Source organism: Podarcis bocagei (assembly GCF_964188305.1).
Source record: "Podarcis bocagei genome assembly, chromosome: 1".
Taxonomy (NCBI): Eukaryota; Metazoa; Chordata; class Lepidosauria; order Squamata; family Lacertidae; genus Podarcis; species Podarcis bocagei.
In genome coordinates, this window is record NC_138125.1 from 78249035 (window position 1) to 78269507 (window position 20473).

The 20473-nt window shown below is 42.5% G+C and overlaps 1 protein-coding gene across 15 annotated transcripts in view; it reads right to left on the reverse strand.

Annotated features, from left to right (window-relative positions):
- The window catches only part of BRSK2 (BR serine/threonine kinase 2), a 409910-nt gene that overhangs the window by 376295 nt on the left and 13142 nt on the right, over positions 1 to 20473 (reverse strand). For 3 of the 15 annotated variants that reach the window (XM_081205137.1, XM_081205136.1, XM_081205135.1), the window contains exon 1: positions 15404 to 15966. The exons of 1 other annotated variant lie outside the window; for it this stretch is intronic. In XM_081205137.1, the coding sequence (XP_081061263.1) occupies positions 15404 to 15497 (94 nt within the window). In that variant the 5' untranslated portion in view covers positions 15498 to 15966. Of the gene's footprint in view, positions 1 to 15266; positions 15347 to 15403; positions 15968 to 20473 lie in introns of those variants that run through there. 11 more of the 15 variants (XM_081205129.1, XM_081205128.1, XM_081205127.1 and 8 more) reach the window with 7 other exon arrangements.

Genomic DNA, 20473 nt, shown 5'->3' on the forward strand with positions numbered 1-20473 from the left:
GTACAAGTTCCCCTAGTTTGCTTGGTCCTTAAGTAGCTCCTGTTCCCAGATAAAATACAGTCTTAAAAATCCAAATACAGATTAATACACACTGAAAACCTTTTGAGCCAAGATATAGAGGACACAGAAAATGGTAGCAGAATAGTGCTCTCCAGCATTTGGCCAAGCCCACCCAGTTTATCAGAGCCATGCACGAAAGCCAAAAGAAATTCTCCCACTAAGGTATTCCCAGCTGTGCTATGCTGCCTCTTTAATATTATTATACATTACACTAAAACATTTGCAATAATTCTTACCATGGCAACAAAATTGATTGTATCTCTATACAGGTGATAACAGTGAAAATAAATGCAGCTCACATCTGTTCTGTGATCTTGTCATTGACTTAAATGTGATGACCAAGGACAGCACTATAAAACTATGATGATATCAATAGATCTAGGTTCCTCCTTAAGCCTTTAATATTGCTTCTGCGGTAAGAGGAAGCAAGCATATCAGAAGCCAAATGTGATTCTCCCCACCCCCATTCCCTTCAGGAAAAAAAGCAGACTTGAGAGTAATGAATCTGGCACACTGCACCACTTTCTAGTTCAATGAGGTGACAGTATCCTAAGGTGAAAAGCAGAAAAAGTGCAACATCTGAGAGAGGCAACAAAGAAAGTGAGCGAGACCAAGGGCCTTAGTGTGTACTAAGAGTGAGCGGCGTACTCAGCAGCAAGGCAACATAAGAAATTTATTGTAAGGCAGAGCCTGACAGTGCTGTCTTCCTGCACAGAGGAGCTGGAAATGCAGGCGCATTAGAGCATTGGCTAATCACAGCCCATGCGAGGGAAACAGGCCTCAACTGCTAAGCAGGAGAAACTAAAGGACATAAATGGCCTAAAAGCAACAGGGAAATAGTGGAGAGTGGCAAAGACAGGCTACAGTGACTACAGCCATTACCGTGTCTTGCTCATAGAAGCCTGGGAGCCTAACTCTGACCTTGTTTAGCTGCAGACGTGAATACCTCTGCACATCTTGAAGTAGCTTCCATGTTAGGGGTGGAACTAGGATATGTGCACATCTAACAAGGGCATGCAGAGTTCTTATTCTCTCGGCATTGTTGAACTGGGGTGGGATAATACCCTACATTTTAATTAGCATAATCTGTGTTTTATTTTCACAAGCCCTGCAGCCTCCAAAATAGAGCTGGAGGGTCTGTTCCCCATGGATAACTGCAGTGTTTCACGATCTCAGCTTTCTAGAGCAGTAGGAAGTTCTATGGTAACTACACAGTATTAGTTTCTTTGTGAGAAGAAAGTTCAGGAGAGATGTGTGTGTGTGGTTTATCCGCCATATACGTTTTTCTTTGCAAATGTGAAGGTTGGGCTAAGGGGAAGCAAGAAGTCACATGATTAGGCAATTATTGTTACAAAATGGCATGAGTTCAGTTTCTTGAGATCTGAAAATGCTAGCCAGAATCCCCTTAGCAATCTTTCCAATCCAGCTCCAAACTAAAAGCATTTATCTCTATCCCTCCTCCATACTTCAAAACTAACTCTTTACCACTCCCAATATCAAAATCTATGTCCAAGTAAGGTCTTCACAAAAGTGGAAGTTTTAATACCCAATTTCCACTGTTGTGTGCCTGTCTTTATATAATTTCCTTCACCATCTCACTTGTGGTCTTCATACTGAATGGCACAGTTGATGACACAGTTACATGCAACCATTTTACCATGTGATATCAACCTGGGAATAAAAATATGTGAATTGCTTTGGTGCCCACAGAGCTGCCATGAGAAAAACTCAATATTCATATGCACCTAGAACAGTTTTTACCAACTCAGTGCCATAGCTGTCAACTTTTCCCTTTTCTTGCAAGGAATCCTTTTTGGAATAAGGGAATTTCCCTTTAAAAAGGGGAAACGTTGACAGCTATGCTCAGTGCCTTTCAGATGTTTTGAACTGTAACTCCCAACAGCCTCAACCATTCCAGTGCCCTTGGGACCAGTTTCCCTATGAGATCGCCTTACCCTACATGTGCCCTCAACAGCTTTGATTGATGGAATTGTCACTACTACAGGTGCCACATAATACCTTTTCCACATATGTAAGGACTCCATCGCTTAGTGTGGCAGCGTCTACACTTTGGAACTCCCTGCCTATTGAAATCAAGCAGACACCTTCACTGTACTCTTTTTAGTGCCAGGCCAAGGGAAGTATACCGAGATGTTTGGAAAGATGAGGTAATTTTCATCTGTATTTTAACTTTTGTATGTTTTAAAGTGGGGTTGTGTCCCCACCACCGCCACCACCATTGATTTTACTGTTTTATCTTTTGTAAACCGCTTTGAGGTTTTTGACAATCAAGTGGTATAGAAATATTATTAAATGAATAAATATTGTTGGCCAATAATACAAGAAGGTAATGCCACAGTATATTATATATTTAGGGTCATAACGTATGTTTAAGTTAAAAATCAAGGCCCGATGGGGAACATTCAAATTACTGAAGTCTCACTAGTTTCTTTATATGTTAGGAAACACAGTTCTACAGGCTTTTGAGCTACCTTCATCAAATGTGAGTTAACAATAATTTTAATTAACAAGCTGGAGAATTGGGCTTATGTGAGCGTTCATTGGCATTTTGAAGTGGACCTGCAAAACAGATGTCTCTTCAATGGGTTTGTAGCACACTACTGAAAAGCACACACAAATACACATTCATTTTTACTCCCATGAAAGCTTGTACTGCAAAACTGTAGAGTTACAAATGGCCAGAGCCTCGGGAGATAGGGAGACCATTGTTGATAAATTGTGCAGGCAGCTAGAAGCGCATTTACTGAATGGATGTCTGAAAATAATTTTCCACTAACCTCTGAAAAGTTAAATCGATAAAAAGTGAAACATTTAACTGAAAATACAGTCATACCTACAAACTTAGCACGTTATGTGAAGTAAAACTATGAAGTGGTAGTGGTGGTGGCTTTTAAAGAAACCTTTTTTAATCACCAACCCAATTTCTTTCTAAGTATAAAAACTGCTAAGATGTTAAAAGCAGTAATATCTTCACATATCAGTAATTAGATTGCTGACCGTCTATTGCTTGTCTTACTCTTCTTCATTGTCAATACAATGATTCATTACTATTATGATTACCACCATTTATTCTTAGTTTTGTATGAATAACATGGCAGGCAGTGCTCTATCACAAACAGCAGCCTAAATCACCATTAATAGTTCATAATGATGAATGTTTTATTCAAGAATCTCCAGGATAGGATGTCTACCATGGTCCTTTAGAGGTAGTGAGGAATAACAGAGAACCTTGTTAGGAGTTACACAGACATGTTTTTGGTACTTAAAAAAAATAATCAAATCCCCTAAGCAAAGAATAAGGCTTGTTTGGGGGCTCTAGCTCTATCAATAAACTCTACTTTGCACATGTTGATTCTCTCTTGTTAATACCTAACCCTAAAGCAGAGCTTTCTAGACTTTTCATGTTGGTGACACACTTTTTAGACATGCATCATTTCATGACACAGTAATTCAGTTTTACTAGCAAACTGGAGGTTAAACTAACCCCTTTTCAGCCTTGGGAGGAGCTCAGAGAGCGTTCATGTGACACACCTACACAATGCAGTTGACACACTAATGGGCCACGACACAGAGTTTGGAAAGCTCTGCCCTAAAGTATGTAAATCAGCTGCAACTCTCTGGCTCATGATACATTAAGGACATTGTCCAACCCTGAAATATTTAAGTTTTTTTTCTTCTATACACATACGCTCTCTTTCTCCCCTATTTCTCCACTTGCAATCTTAACCATTCTCCTTTCATGACCTGACAATATATGATTATGTAGCAATTAGCAAGTCAATATATGTTGAAGTTGTGTACAAGTTGTGTTCAAAGATAATACTGAATCTGGAACTTGACCAACATCATCAATAATAAAATGACTGTCCAGTTTTCCTCAAATATTCAGCTATTTTTAGAAGCCAAGCCCATTCCTTTTTATCTGTTTGGAAGTATCTTGGAAGATAAGAACTCCTGCACAAGTTACACAATATAAAAGCGTCTTTAAGGCTAGGTCTAATTATACTGTGTAAATTCAAAAATGAAAGAAAAATGCTTTGCATTGTATATATGTCTTGCATTCTGTGAAGCAGAAAAGTCTCACTTGAGAGCAATTCTAAGTTAACACATGTGATTCATGGCCAGACATAGCCATGAATTTCTCACATAGTTGTTTGGCCATTTAAATAAGCTGAAAAGAAAAATAAATAAAACTGTCACATGTCACCATTAAAGTTAAATCATATACCAATTATTCATAATGTTAAAGTCACAAACCAATGATTTATAAGCAAATCAATACAGGGAGAGCTGTAATAAAAAGCACTCTTAACATTTGATGAATATTGATATGAATACATGTTTATATTAAAAAATTAATTGTTTGGTTTTGTGACCCTTTGCTTACTGCTGAAAATTCACTGGCACAGAGTAAAAGTAAGTTCATTTAAGTTCGCCAACTTAACAAATACTGCATGTAGAAACAAGCATTTATGAATGAATCTCTTTGTTGGATCGGGTCCAATAAACAGAGTAAAAATGAACTTATAATGTGGATAATTTATAAGAGCATTTATGTCATTAATGAATGTACAGATAATTCTTGTCTGTTCTGACTAGCAGCAGCTCTCTAAAATCCCCAGTAGCATTCTTTCCAGTTCTGCTATCTGAGATCCTTTAACAAATGACTGTCTCAAGTACTGAGCCATCTGCATGCAAAATCTGTGATTCACTCTTGATATGGACTATTCCATAGATTCATCCAGATCCTAGGACTGCACCTCTCTATGTTACATTGGGTCCACACAGATGTCCAGATTGTTCGGGTGCAGCCAGCTTTGACAGAACCAAATAGTTTGTTGAGTATTTGTTGAATTCAAGTGCCCCCCCCCAATCGCCAAACAGGCGTTTGACATCAAAGCTGGCCATCTGTTTGGTGGGTACATGTGCACACAACCCTCTGCTACACTGACGGTCTTTGGAGTTGAGCCACACTGTATGAAACAAAATTTACAGTACAGGAATCACCTCCGTGCTCAACCAACCAAGTGAAAGAGCAATGTCACATCAAGTACGAAACCAATTATGAGGAAGCACACAATTCAACGTTCAACAGAAATGCACTTGACTCAGGGAAAGGGGGGGAAATATGCTAGATAAATTTTGATTACAAATAACACTGAGGAAACCACCATCTGGTTCCCAATGTTCCATGTAAGAACAAAATTTTAAATTCATTGAGCAAATTATCTGGAATCATGAGTCGCTTTGCTGTGGGAGGGGAGAACACCCATCATGATAAGTTTGGGATAGAAATGTGTTGCCTTGTGTGACCAAATCAATAATAAGCAAAAGGGAGAGACTACACATAATCTTACTTAGTAGACTGCAATTCTATGTGCTTAAGGGGTGTCTGCAGAACTTGCCTCCAATAGTTAAAGACATTGTTTATGCACAAATGGAAGCACAGACTTATAGTTTTTCCTTGGGTGGTTTTTTTAAAAAAATAAAAATGTAAACCCTTTATTTAGGGTTATCGTCTTGTTTACAATCCACCAGTCCACAAGGAACTGCACTACAACACCATGGAACTATTTGCCTGGAATCAAAAATTTCATTTTCCCAGAGAAGCCAATTTAAAGCTAAGTTCATGACACTTCTGTTTCTCAAAGCAACATGAAATGAACCCTATAAAATACTGGCATTCAAAAATATGGCTGCCACTTTCACATTCCTGCTCAGGGATACAAGTAATGTAACAAATTAAAAGTAAGAAATAAACACTAGCAGTCTGCACTTTGCTCTTGCCTGAGAAACATAGCAGTACAGTCTGCCTGCTACACTCCAGGATCTACTGTATTTTGCCAGCTGCTAGACCTAGGGACTGACTTAAAGTTCCCTAGGTTAGGGAACACACTCTCAGGTATGTTCCCGATGATGTCCTGCTGAAGTTGTCACCCTCACTTCTCTTTCCACTGATCTACCATTGCAGCTGGCCTTTATGTATTGTTTCAAACTAATGAGAAGATCACCCGTGTTTTCCACCAGCAGTTCCTGCTGTAGTTTAAAACTGCCTTGTTTTCAGAACAAGTAACAGGCCAGCCTACTACTTTCTTGGACCTATTTTATAATACTTCTCCCTTTCAATTTAGTCTCTTGTCCTGTCCTGACATTCACTGAGAAGCAAACTCATGTCTCTTTGGTCTCTTATATAAGCCCAGTACTGCTGGTAAAAAAGAAAAAAGAAAGCAACATTTTGCCTTTTACAGAATGATCACATCACCATTAGATTTCATGAATATTCTCTCTCAATAGTTCATGTATTTTTTTAACTCTGCAAAACATTTAAGGTCATCATTTTTTATGAGCTAGCCTTCGCTGCAGCTGATAAGGGTATTACAATACACAAAAACAAGAGCAAGGCCACAATAAAAGCATAACAGTGTCTCTTTAAGTGCAACTTTGAGAATTCAGTTCAAAGCAACTGTACATCCTGTTGATAAATGTTTTTAATTTGTCTGTCTTCTCATCTCATCCTAATGCACAGCCTTCTCAACAGTAGTGACACTAGGGTCAGCTCCTCCTTCAGGTTTCCCTTGTGGTGTTACCATTTGTAACCTAGAATATGTGGAAACTATCACCCTATCATTTGTTATGGATTACCTTGTGTTCCACTCATTTTTGTGAGGTCTTTAGTTTCAGTGATAGCCAATAAAGAGGTGGCTAAATGGAACAGGGATACAAAGAAGAAAGCTGTCTTAATAGTGTAAAAGCCATATCTATTGAATTGCTATTTCTGTAACCCTGGTGATGTCTGAGATTTAGGTATATAAATAGCAATATAATCCCACTCATCTGACAATGTAACAAAAAAGCACGCTGTGTGCTTCAAAGTAGACTGCTTGCTCCCATAAAATGCTTATTCGCTTGCTTTTTGAACTATGATTAATATTTTACTCTTTTATTTCATTTATATTTATTGGAGTTTTGAATCATTAGCATTTTTTTACTCTGACCTATACATATCTCAGCATTCCTTAACTTTAGAAGCAGTGCTCTATTCTGCAAATGTTGCCTCTTTGAAAAGCATATGCATTCTCCCTTTTCTATAGATCACTCAGGCTTCAAAATAGATAGTCAAGGTCAGTGTGGCTTTCCAAGATTCTGTTCCATATATGAGGACTTCTCAAGAGCAGATTTGATGTGTCCAGATTTGAAGGCGTCTTTTTATGAACAAGCAAATTAGAGAATGTGGTGGGGCCTGTTAGACCCATATATTTTCCTAGTCTCATTCAGCCAACCCAGTGGTCCTACAGGTACACCCACATAGTCCTGAACTCTGCTCCACCCTGTGCCACCCCTGCCCCATTCAAATAAGTGGCAGTGATGTTGGTGTTAGGAAGGCAGCTCTGCCCAACTTCACCGGCTACTCCTGCTATGTCCAGAGACAAAATAAGATATTGGGGAGTAGTAGGATAACCTGAAAGGGTCTAATTAAGGGCTAGCCAAACTGCAGCGCCTCCATTTATTGTGACGTCCCCTGCATCTAGGTCACAGTGTCATCCTGAGGAGGGCTAATATTCAGATTAATTGCAAGTCATCACATTTGAGGAAAAATGAGTCCTTGGTGCTTCCTTCTATACCACCCCACTCTGACGACCTGGCTCTCCCATCATCCTCAACTTCTTTTGCTCCACAGCCCTGCACAGAGCCTGCAACTGTAGAATCAGCAATGGGTTCTTTGATGGCTGCAGACTGTCCTCCCTGGAGGATGGAGCCATTGCAAGGGAAGACCTTGCCAGCCCTCCTAAGCCTTTGAAGAGATGATTCTGGCTCTTTATTGAGACATCTTCCAAAACTCAGGCAGCAGAGCCCACTGTGAGCTGCCCAGGGTCCTGATTTGTCTTGCCTAGCCTAAAGAGGCTCTGGTAACAATACCACTCACCAAATGAACCCCAGGCCTCAAGTGAATGATGTTACAGATCTGTGCGGGGGGGGGGTGTCCCCCTAAATCCTAGGAATGAATAAAAGCTAGGATTTTGATTAATTGGGATATGGATTAAAACACAAACTGCAGAGCTTTGCCAAACAGGGAGTTTCTGGGCTGGCTTATGCAAACTATACTGGCCAAGCTAGGGCCATTAAGGGGAAAATAGAGGGCCATTGAGGGCCCACTGAGGGTCGCTGCCAATGCAAGAGAAATCCCCCCCCCCGCCCTGAGGCAGGAGTTTGAAGGTTTGCCAAGGTGATGGGGTGTTTTTGAGCAACGGTTACTGGGAGTAAGAAGGGCTGGGATCCACCTTTGAGGAAGACAGCCTGAAGGTTGCCTGCACTGCTGCCTCTGAAAATGTGTATGCCATAAGATATGGATTCCCTCCATGCAGACTGAAAATGTAAATAGGTGAATAAACCATATTTCTTAAAACACAACAGTCTCCGCCATGTCTTCTGTTCTCCAAAGGGACACAGACCCTGGGCTCTTGCCACCACTTGGCATAGAAAGGGGCAGCCACCCAGCTTTTGTAACAATATAATATATAATATTATAATATTGTAACAATATAATATTTACAGCAGCAGACACCAATCAAACATCTTGATGCTCTGCCCACTCTGCAACTTGGAAGGAGTAGCCACACCTTCCACGATTTTTTAGAAGCTCGGGTCCTGGCAGTCCTTGCTTGGTACACAGTGGGCAACTTTGCTAACACTAAGAAGGTCTGGCTCTTGTCAATGCTTGGATAGAAGACTGCCAGGGAACTAGATAAGGCATCTCAAGAATTATGGTGGAAGAAGGGTGAGATAAAAAATATAATAAAATAATTAAGTTAACAACAACATGTCATATAGAGTATTGCCTAAAGGAAACCAGTTCTGCCAAGATTCACAGATGACCTGACACATACTGGCAAATCTTCTTGACCTCCTGTGCCCCCTTTTAAACTTTTGCTTTGTTCTCACAAGCAGCAAAAGAAGAGGTAAAACTCTTTATAGACTGTACTTCCTTTAGGCTGCAGTTATGGGTTCACATAATTGAATGCTCATCCATACAAAAAAATAAAATAAAAGCCAAGCAAAAATAAAACCCACTCAAACTCCAGAGGGTACCGTATATCTCCTCCTCAGCAAGCCAATAACTCATATCAGAATTTGAGGCCATCTTTTTAATATTTACCAAAGTGAAGAGCAAATAAGATTTTATTATGGGAGTCTGTCAATATGGGATCAAAAAGGAAGAGAAAGTCTGAAATTGAAACAACTCCAACTCCTTGAGCTAGAACACCACACATATGAGGAAAAGGGCTCTCCCAGCCACAGCTGCCACTAGAGCATCAAGGAACAAGTGGTCCAGCAGCAACCTGCAAAATGCAAATGCCTTTCTTCAAGAGTAGTGTAACCATATCCAGGACAAGTTGCACACCTAATTCCGGATAACTCATTGTCAGCACCTCCATATTACCTTGATTGAGCTTCAGTTTGTTCACTCTTATCCTGCCAATTCCGCCCCTGAAACACCCATTTAGGAACCTTATTATCTCACTGGGTACCACCAATATTATGACACCATATTCCACAACCTCTCTCAACAGTTTCACATAGATCTTGGATAGAGAATAAGATGGATCCCTGAGGTACACTGCAAGACAACTCCCATGGAGCAGAACAGTCATTCCTAGGACCATTTTTAAGGCTGTGAGATGCCAGTGGGCTGAGTGTGTTTTCTTCATTCTCTTCTTAATTGAAGGGTTTATATGCCCCCCCCCAAGTCCGAGACCTGGGACAATTTTATCCTTCATTCCCGTCTCTCAAAAAAGACCTAGTTATCCCCAGCCCCACTCACTGCATCTTTCCTGAAGCAAAAGAATGTAACTTCCTATTGCCAACCTAGCCACCTTCACAGTAGGATACAGTAGGATACTACAGTTGATGGTACTGAAAACCACTGAGAGGTCCAGAAGAATCAACAGAGTCATGCACAGCTTGTCTGTCCTTCAACAAAGGTCATCACCTGCATGGCTAAGACATTTGTCACCCCCTGAAATTCTAATAATATGGAAAATAAGGCCAATAGCTACTTACGTACTTTGTTTCATGGTAAAACTGTCCCTGTAAAAAATGTATTTGCTTGGAGTAAATTTCTATCAAATTCAATGGGATTTGATTCTAATGAACTTAGAATCTTGACTGCATCCATTAAAACCCAATTTGGGCATGGGTAAAGGCTGCACAGATCCTGGGTAAAGGACAGATCCTGAAGCTGAGGCTCCAATACTTTGGCCACCTCATGAGAAGAGAAGACTCCCTGGAAAAGACCCTGATGTTGGGAAAGATGGAGGGCACAAGGAGAAGGGGACGACAGAGGACGAGATGGTTGGATAGTGTTCGTGAAGCTACCAGCATGAGTTTGACCAAACTGCGGGAGGCAGTGGAAGACAGGAGTGCCTGGCGTGCTCTGGTCCATGGGGTCATGAAGAGTCGGACACGACCAAACGACTAAACAACAACAACAAAGGCTGCACACAAGCAAGGTGAGTGGGAAGAAACATGGCAAGCTCTCTTCTCCATGCTGCGTTATTATATCTAACTGGTTTAAAACCCCCATTTGCAGGGTTCTAAATTACATGGGGAGCCCCCAGAAGTGAGGAGCATCCACACTTCAGACATTGCCACCCAAAACATAGAGAATATGTGGGTATAGTGATGCAGGCACTGAATCTTAACATAGTTGTCCAAATTCACTCCACTTACATAAAGCCTTTATTTGGGAGCACAACAAATAGAGCTTCAACAATTTTAAAAATGCCACCAAAATCTGAGAAAGAAGGCAGGAAGGCAGGAAGGCAGGAGCCAATTTGCAAGGAAAGCTCTCAGTTCATCATCAAAACCTCAGTTCATAATTACTAAAGCACCACAAACTCATTTGTATAACATGCTAGTGCAAGTGTATAGGATGGGCTATGGCAACAGTTACCATATTTACTCGAGTCTAATATGCCATCGAATCTAATGTGCACCTCAATTTTCAGAACCTTGAAACAAAACAAAAAAAAATTGTGGGAAAATGTAAATGTGCCATCAAATCTAATGCGCACCTTAATTTTCGCAACCAGATTTGGCTAAAAAAAGGTGATCATTAGATTTGAGTAAATACGGTACATGAATGCAACACCACAAAATATTACATTTGTGTTCCAAACAAGAAAGAAGAGATGAAAATAAAATAAAATGCAGAAGTATTCCTAGATTAAAAAGACATTTTATAAATGGTTGAAGCACATGCAATGTTAATTTCATGCAAAATATCACACATAGCAAATTAAGGAAGACTTTGTTTCATTTGAATAATAAACCTGAATTTTTGTGCTTTTGTCTTCCCATCTGATCTGTTATCTAAGCACACATGTTTCCTGGCGTGTTATTGCAAACACAAAAGCACATCCTTTTTGTTCATTACTGTTAATTACAGTGCAAACCTCCCATAATTAACTATGCTATAGTGTAATTCAGTGCAATATAAACCATCTCTTGCTCATCCCTTTATGTGCAATTTGTTGTTGTCAGCATTTTCAAAGATGTTTCCTCATAATACAATTTTACAAATATGATCATTAGATTATTGCATTACTTCATGCATCCTCCCCCTGCTGAACACATATTCTACAAGTCCAGTTTTGGGAAACAACAGCAGAACCCATTTGACCTCTGCCTTATACAGCAACAAAGGGGCAATTGTCTTACTACAGCAGTCTAATTTAATTATACATGCATGGAATTCTTACACTGCATTATTAAGAATTTCTTCCCCCAGCTTTTGCCACACTCCCCATACTATGGAAAGGCTGTATGCAAATTTTTTGCACCCTTTTGCTCAGTGCCCTATTCCTGCTTTTAAAACCAGGAGGCCATAATCCTCCTTTTGTGACATCAATCATTTTCAGCAAGCCTGATGTGCCAGCTCTGGAGGCTCCTCAGGACAAGCTTTGCTTCCCCTGCTTTGAATGAGAATCAGCACAGTCATCACCCAGCCCTTTGAAATGCATCCTCAGTATGTTTTGCCAGGTCAGTTTTGCATACCCATGACCAGATGTCACCAGCTTCCACTGATAGCAAAGACACAGCATCTGGGCTTCCTTGCAGAAAGCCAGCAGGGTCTTGTCTGTAAACATTCCTTGCTTCACAGTCATTAAGAGCTGCATCATTTAGGGTGGTGTGGAGGCTGAAGAAAGCTATTCAAAGTTCAGACAGCACATGAAAGTTCTCTTTTCATGACAACCTTTGCAAGGCTGCTATGAGAAGAAGCCAGCACTTGCCTCCGAATTCCTTCGCCTTTGATCTTCAACAATATCATGTATTTCTGCGAATAGCAGGTAGACAGTGAGTATCCCTGAGAGGGTACAAGGGTTAGGGTTAGGGCCTCATTTATTCTAGTTGAGCAAAGGAGGAGGGAATATGAGTGGTTGTGAAGATCTACTAAGAAGCAAATGGGCTATGGATGCTATGATGAGATCTTGTGATTGTTGATACACTTGGCCAAATTATCTTTCAAAGAGGGGGCAAGCTCATTCCATGCAATGCATTGCAATGCTGTAGTATAATTCCTCAAAGTACTGTTCTATTTTCAGAAGGCCTAAACAGCTTTATTTAATTACCTGTCACATAACAATGTTATACAATATAAAGCCTCCAACAACTGAATTTTCATATTCTTTCCCACCCAAAGCTTACTGTCTCACTTCCAGGAACATAGAAGTGATAGACACAAACTATGCTGCCTGGCTGCATAACTCTGAATCATTCCAGCTCTGGTTAGGAATGAAGATGCCGGTGTTTATCGTTCCTAAGTATATCAAGGTGAGTATGGGGAACAGAAAACAAAACATTCAGTTCCTGTGCATGTTTTCTCAGAAGGAAGTCTCATTTACGTCAAAGGGACTTGTTCCCAAGTAAGAGTGCATAAGTCTGCTGCAGCTATTCTTTAGGCTTTTAGATTTTCTTCTCTGTATCACTGCAGTGTGTGCATGAATGGAAAGACTAGAGGGTCATCTATAATTAGATGTAAAATCATGAAGAACAATCCTAGCCCTAGATGATTTCCTCAAAGATCTGCAAAGGCAGACAGCATGAAACCTCTGAACGAAAACACACACACACACACACTTGCTCACCCCCCCCAATCTCTCTCACTCTCTAATCACTTAGGAGGAAGATAGGAAGATTAGCAAGGGGAGGGGGAGGGGAAATTGCAGCTAACCCTTGGGAAGCATAATACCACACTCTGTGGTTTACATTCGAAGGCTGCAATCCTATGCTTGCTCACTCGGTTACAAATCCTGTGCTGTTAAACTCAGTAGGACTTACTTTTGAGAAAACATGCATAGGATTAGTCTGAAATGTAGCTATATTTGCAATAACATACACTTTTTGTACATGGCAGTTGGGCAGAGTGAAAGACCTCTCATGGTACAAGGCAAAAACTGTGGCAACAGAGTAAGACTGAATCTAGGGCCTCTTAGATGCCCCCAGTCAAGAGTGGATGGCAAGAGATCACCTCTGGACACAACATTCAGTATTTTTATTGGTGTACCCATGATGCTGCAATCATTTTGGTGAGAGTTCCCCCCCTCCCTCGGCTCCTTATTCATGTCAAGATATATTACACAGGGAATCAGGTTGGTTGGAGGAAGGGTTTGGGGTTGTTGTTTTTTTACTCATCATTGTGAAGAATAAAGGTGAACGGATGCATGAAGCTACTGCAGAACATACAGGGAGGAGGATGATTTTTAAATAAAAATAAATAAAAGTCGCTTTCCCATTTAAAGCAATGCCATTTTCATAACCATTCCTATCTAAAAGTGGTTGCTATGGGGTTTGAGAGGGAGGATGAAAAAGAATTGGAGGGGAGCTTCACAATCAATCATTGAAGAAAAGCTTGGCCCCTTTCAGAGAAAGATCTGGATTTCAACTCAGTCCCTAAGAAAATTGCGGGGACTGCAGAGCTGCTGCCATGCAGGGCAGCAAGAACACAGACAGCAGCTGGGGATGGAAACGCCTATTAAATCCTTTAGACAACAGATGGGCAAAGCTCGGCTGTCTTTTTTAAAAAGCAAAACACAATGCACCATGTTTTATTGTCCCACCATGATGAACAACACTTAATATCAACAAGGAGCAAAGGAGAGCAATTTGGGGTGTGTGTGTGTGTGTGTGTGTGTGTAATCACACACACATATACTCTGCTCCAAAAATGCTAAGCTGAAGAGTCTTAAATTCACTTCTAGGGTTGCTCATTGAAATCTTGTGGCAAGACAAGATTGCCCACCGCACCTGTTACCAAAACGCCAAAAGGGGATACAAATCAGGAAAGTCTGGTGGACAGAGATTTAACATTTCTGCAATGGTCGCTTCTTTGCAATTACTGTTTCCCTGCCCTTGAAGTGAATCCACCAAAGCAGGCAACCAGTGAGTCCCAATCTTGAATGCACTGAAGGGATCTAATTATGTCACGTAGGGCAAAAGCACCTGCTCCCTGCTATTGCCTTGCACTACATTTCCTCCTTTTAATATTTCTTGCTATTGTTCCTTTCAGGCAACAACAACAGACCTCTGGCTGCTGGACATGGATTCTTAAATCAGCAGTAAAATATATAGTAAGATTAAGAGAAAACAGCATAGACAAGGCAGGCTTTTGGATTATGGCTTTTTTTGTTTCTTTGCTCCTGAATACTTTTTCTGTTTTGACAGTGCCAGGGACACTTTCCAAATAACCAGCAAAGGCAGTATCATACATTCACATAGTCTCTTCCCCCTCCTGGCCCCCAAACCACCGCACCTCCACCAACTGCACCTTAAGGACTACACCCTTTTCAATCATGATGTCATAAAACACTGCTGGTGACTTCCAGCTTCCTCCCCCTCTTCTTCGTTGTCCCTTATGTGCCTCCCAATTCAACTGAATTCTAGTTTTAAAAAAGGAAAGGAAAGTGGTGCACTGAATCAAAGCAAAATTCACCAGCCGCTGAGCATCTTTCCTTCGCGTCCCCCCCCTCCACTCAATCAGCCCCTCCCCACACGCACTTTGACTGTCATCAGAACACCACCCCTTTCCAGGAGTGATCCACACAAAGCAACCTGGACTTGTTAAAACAAGATATAAATCACGAAAACAAAACACACACACACCCAGAGCCAGAGCAAAAAAGAACCACCTTAAAGTCAAGCTATTATTTATCAGATGCCACAGCAAAAGACAAGGAATGGCCAGAGAGCCTAGACTCTCCCATCTCCATAATCTCAGCGACTGCTGCCTTATCCCTAGGGCTGCTCCTGCTGCATAAGAACCAACCTGTCTGTCCTTTGCCCAGGGTTTTCTCCAAGCGGTACGGTCCAACATATTGTGCGTGCTGAGCTCCGCTGCCTTCTTTGCCAGTTGATGTCATTTCTACCTGGCTCTGTAATTCTGCGAGGTTATGCCTTGTGTTGTGGTTGGGGAATCTCTGGGCTCTTTTTCACCGCAGCTCTTTAAATTCCCACTTTGCCGCTGTGCAAGCAAAGCACCCAGTCTCTCTCTCTCTCTCTCTGACTCTTTTGCTGATCTTATCCACTTGGCTGAAGATTCACTCTTCCTTCCCCCCTCCCTTTCTTTCTTTTCCTTTTTGTTTCCTTCTCTCTGCCTAGGATGCTGATGCACGAGGAGGACTTATTAACCAGTGTTTGGGGAGGGAGGAAATCTAAGATCCAAGCATAAGAAGCATGGTGCTGGTCATCAGCACTCCGCACGCCTTAGTTCTCTCTAGGAGCTGTTCGGGGAGAGCTGGAGCAGCGGAAGAGCTGGGGCCCACGGCTCCGACTGACATTACAGGCAGCCAATCCCTGACAACACCTCAGCCTCTCTCCCCCCCCCCTTCCATCCACTACCTTTTCTTTTCCATCAGCATCAGCATCAGTTGCTGCCTCTGCCTGCTACGGAGCATCATAACCAATGGCAACAGCAATAAAACTGTGAGGGGATTCGTCTCCCGATAAGGTCAGTAGTTAGTCAGAATTCAAAACTGCCCTGTTTTAAACTTTGCATGCATGGGTAGATGACAAAAAGAGCTACATAGTCTGTATCAGCTGCACTGAAGCAAGTTAAGCAAACAAAAACTCTGCAGTTCAGTCACTCAAATCCATCTTGCAAATAATGCTGAGACTGTGGAATAAAAATCACACACACAAAGAAAATCCAGCAATGGAGATCAAAGAAAAAACGAAGTCCAAGAGAGCTTGTTTTTATTTATTTATCTGAGTGACAAGATCTTGGGGCAGATGCCCTTAAAATGAAGAAATTGTGCACATGTGCATACACACATGAACACACAACACTAATCAGAATCAAAGATAACTTGGTTATCATAACATGATGAATGCTAGGGTTAAGGTTAAGGTTAAATTAAGAAACTTAAAGGTGCCCAAGCAAAATGCAGTTAAGGAACAAAAGATATTAAAATGGCATGGGAGCAACATGACCTACTCCCTCACTCAAAGTCTAAATAAACATGAGGACACCCCAGCCCTTCTGTTAGAATGCAAGTTCTGCTGGACAGGTAGAAAGTGGGTGAGGGGAGGATTTGAAGTGGAGGGCAGACAGTAGGTGCTGCTGAATTTTTCTTCTGCCAAACCCTGAAATCTCCCTGTAGTTGCTTCTCTCTCAGTGGAGAATGATCAGGAGAAAAACAGCTGGGGAAGGCGTGTTGGTAGGGAAAGTTCAAGCAGGCAAAATAAAATCCAGCAACCACTTCAGTCTATCCCTTGGTCCACATGAATTTCCCCCCACCATACAGTATATCTTTCTGATGGCCACTTTTATTTTAAAACAATGGGCTGCTACCATCACACCAACATTATACCTTTACATACCTCGCCTTTTTAGAGCTTACTGGCAAAAAATGGCCATTCATGTCTTTTGGAGGTAGCTTGCTGAGACTTTTGAGCATGGGATAGGGCATGTGCTTTACGGTAACGTCTCAGAATCACAGAGCTTTTATTGGTATGTTGTGAACTTTAAGAGGCAATCTTGTTGAGCTGCCTGATTATGGAGGGCAGGATGGAGATGGACAGACAGATATTAAAGTTTCTTTTCCAGACTCAATCACTCTATCCATCTTCATCCTGCTTCCCACACTCAGGCAGCTCAAAGAGATTGCCACTTACAGTTTACAACATTCCAAAAAGTGTGCCACCAAAAACTTATAAACACATTCCCAAATAATTAAAGCAAGTCAGCGGTACCACAGACTGGCTATAGATAAACACAGAAATAAAAGCACCTTACTTCCATGATCTTAGTCTTTGAGGAGAAAATTGCTTCCTAATCCCAAATATACTCCAGGATACCTTAAATGGTGTATTATCCCACATAGCATGGATGCACCTTAAGACCTTCCTCTGAGATCTTGTTTGCCACAATTACAGTGGAAAGTTCTGCTAGGACATGGCCTTCTTAGCTTTGACACCACGGCTATGGAAATAACCTCCTGAGGTTTGCTGATCTTTAGGTGTTGGCCTAAATCTTAGATACTGATGTGATGCTCCCCCTTCCCAAAACTGTCATAGAATCATAGAATTTGAAGGGACTCCGAGAGTCCTCTAATCCAGCTCCCTGCAATGCAGGAAATATTTTGCCCAACATGGGGCTCGAACCCCCAAGTCTTATACTATACCAACTGAGCTATCCAACCCCCTGCAAGGCAGGAATCCCAACTAAAGAATCCTAGAATGGTCAAATGAGAAGGTACCCCAAGGGCCATCTAGTCCAACCTCATGCAAAGCAGGAATCACATCATAGGTTGGCATTTTCTGGATTTCCTATTCCCATTGCTTGTTTCCAGCAGGGGAATCTAATTAGTTTCCTGTTCCTTGATCTGCTGTTCATTGCAATATATCTATATCTATATCTAATCTATATCTATATCTAATCTATATCTATATCTATATCATCTATATCTATATCTATATCTATATCTATATCATCTATATCTATATCTTGGCTTTGATTGTTTAATTTTGTACTATGGTTTTTGCATGTTTGCATAGGCGCCGACTCCATGGGGCTTGAGGGGGCCCGAGCCCCCTCAAAAATTCGTTTGGGGGGGCTCAGCCCCCCCAATAATCTCGGGCGGCGGTGGGCGCGTCCGCGGCTTTTATAGGGCGCCCGGCGCGCACCAGCTCGATAACGGGCACCGGCGCGGCGAGGGGCGCCGGGCCGGGGGAGGAGGGCGGCCGGCCTGTCTCCTTGGCAACCCCATTGAGCAGCGCCGGCTCCCCCGGGAGGGCCATCCCCCCGCGCCGCCGATCGCCAACACCGCCGACGCTGTGGCTGCCCGAGCCCGAGCCCGAGCCTGAGCCCGACCCGGAGCCCGACCCGGAGCCCGAGCCCAACCCGGAGCCTGAGCCCGAGCCCAAGCCCGTCAGTCAGTCAGTCAGTCAGGAAGGAGAAATGAGGAGGGAGACGAGGGAGGAAAATTGCGCGCAGGGTGAAGAAAGGAGAAGGGCGAACGAGACGAGCTTCCAACCCAAAAAAGGGCTGGAAGACTGGGAGGATGCAGGATCGGGAAAGAAAGCGACGCCTTCCCCGCCCGCGACGTCGCCCGCTTGTCATTGGCAGCGCAGCGGGTGCCCAGAGGGGCTGGGCACCGGCGCAGGGCCGCTCCGCAGCCGCGGAGGACAGCTGCGCGGCTAGCAAGGTGTGCCGCGTAGAGCGCGGCCCTTGTGTGGCCCAGTGGCCAGGCAAGCTCGGGCGGGGACCCCCATGCGAATCTAAGACGGGAGAAGAGGGCAGAGCAAAGGGGGTCCCTTCCCCAACCTCCGGCTCTGAGACTTCCCTGCGCCCCAGAAAAGCGAAAGGATTTTCTCTCTCTTTTTTTATATATATAAATATTTTATTAAGTTTTCAAATACAAAGTTAGAAACATACACTGAAGAAAAAAGTAAAAGAACAAGAAAAAGAAAAAAGAAAAAGAAGAAAAGAAAACCAACCATTCAATACATTTTTTATATAACTAACTGGACTTCCTCGCATCTCCCTTACCCTGCATTCTTTATAATAAAGATATCAGCAAATTATTACCTTGTTTCGTACCTTATTTTGTACTTTTCAAATACTATACCTCTAAATTTAACATACTTTTCATCAGTTACTTATATCTTAAATTAAACATAGTATTACCTTAGATTTTGACCTTTTCTTACTTAAAATATAATTTCCTGTTTCCCAAATCTAATTGCTGAAGCTATAGTTTCCGAATCGTGTAAATTTTTAACATTCATACAACTTATATTGTTTTTGTAAATAGTCCTTAAATTTTTCCCAGTCCTCTTCCGTTGTTTCTTCTCCCAAATCTCGGATTCTGCCAGTCATTTCAGCCAGTTCCATGTAGTCCATCAATTGCGTCTGCCACTCTTCCAGTGTGGGCAAATCTTGTGTCTTCCAATATTTTGCGATAAGTATTCTTGCTGCTGTAGTTGCATACATAAAGAAAGTTCTATCCTTCTTTAACACTTTCTGGCCAACAATGCCCAAGAGGAAGGCCTCTGGTTTCTTGGGGAAGGTATACTTAAATACCTTTTTTAACTCATTATAGATCATTTCCCAGAAGGCCTTCACTTTTGGACAAGTCCACCAGAGGTGAAAGAATGTCCCTTCAGCCTCCTTACATTTCCAACATTTATTATCAGACAGGTGATATATTTTTGCAAGCTTGACTGGGGTCATGTACCACCTATAAATCATTTTCATAATATTTTCCTTCAAGGCATTACATGCCGTGAATTTCATTCCGGTGGTCCATAACCTTTCCCAGTCCTCAAACATGATGTTATACCCAATATCCTGAGCCCATTTTATCATGGCTGATTTGACTGTCTCATCCTGAGTGATTTTCTCTTCAACCTGCCCTCCATCCTCTTGCAGAAAACTCTTTGCCTGCCCTGCCCGTATCTCGTTTTTGCTTTTTAATTCCACACACGCACCCTTCGGACTTCGTGGCAATCGGGCGCGCGGGCGCGTTTCCTAAGAGAGTGAGGACCCCCGCCTCCTCCCCACCTGCTCCCTCGCCAGCCAGCCAGCCGTGCGCCCTAGCCGGAGAGCCCCGGCCGTCCCCGACGCGCAATCGGCTGGATCTCCCTTCAGCAGGCCGTGCTCACAACTCGGCCCAGGGACCCCCCAGCAGCGGATCTCCGGCCCAGCTGAAGAATCCGGCAACAAGCCCCCTCCTCCCCAATCGCTCCGCCGAAATACGCTCCAAAACCCCCCAGATAGGCCGCCGGCCGCCAAGTCTAGTGGCGCCCTGAGCGAGGGTCTCTCCCCAACACCGCCACCTCGAACTGCGTTCTCCCGGCTACCCGAGCGAACCAGCGGCAGGACCCCGGTATGGGC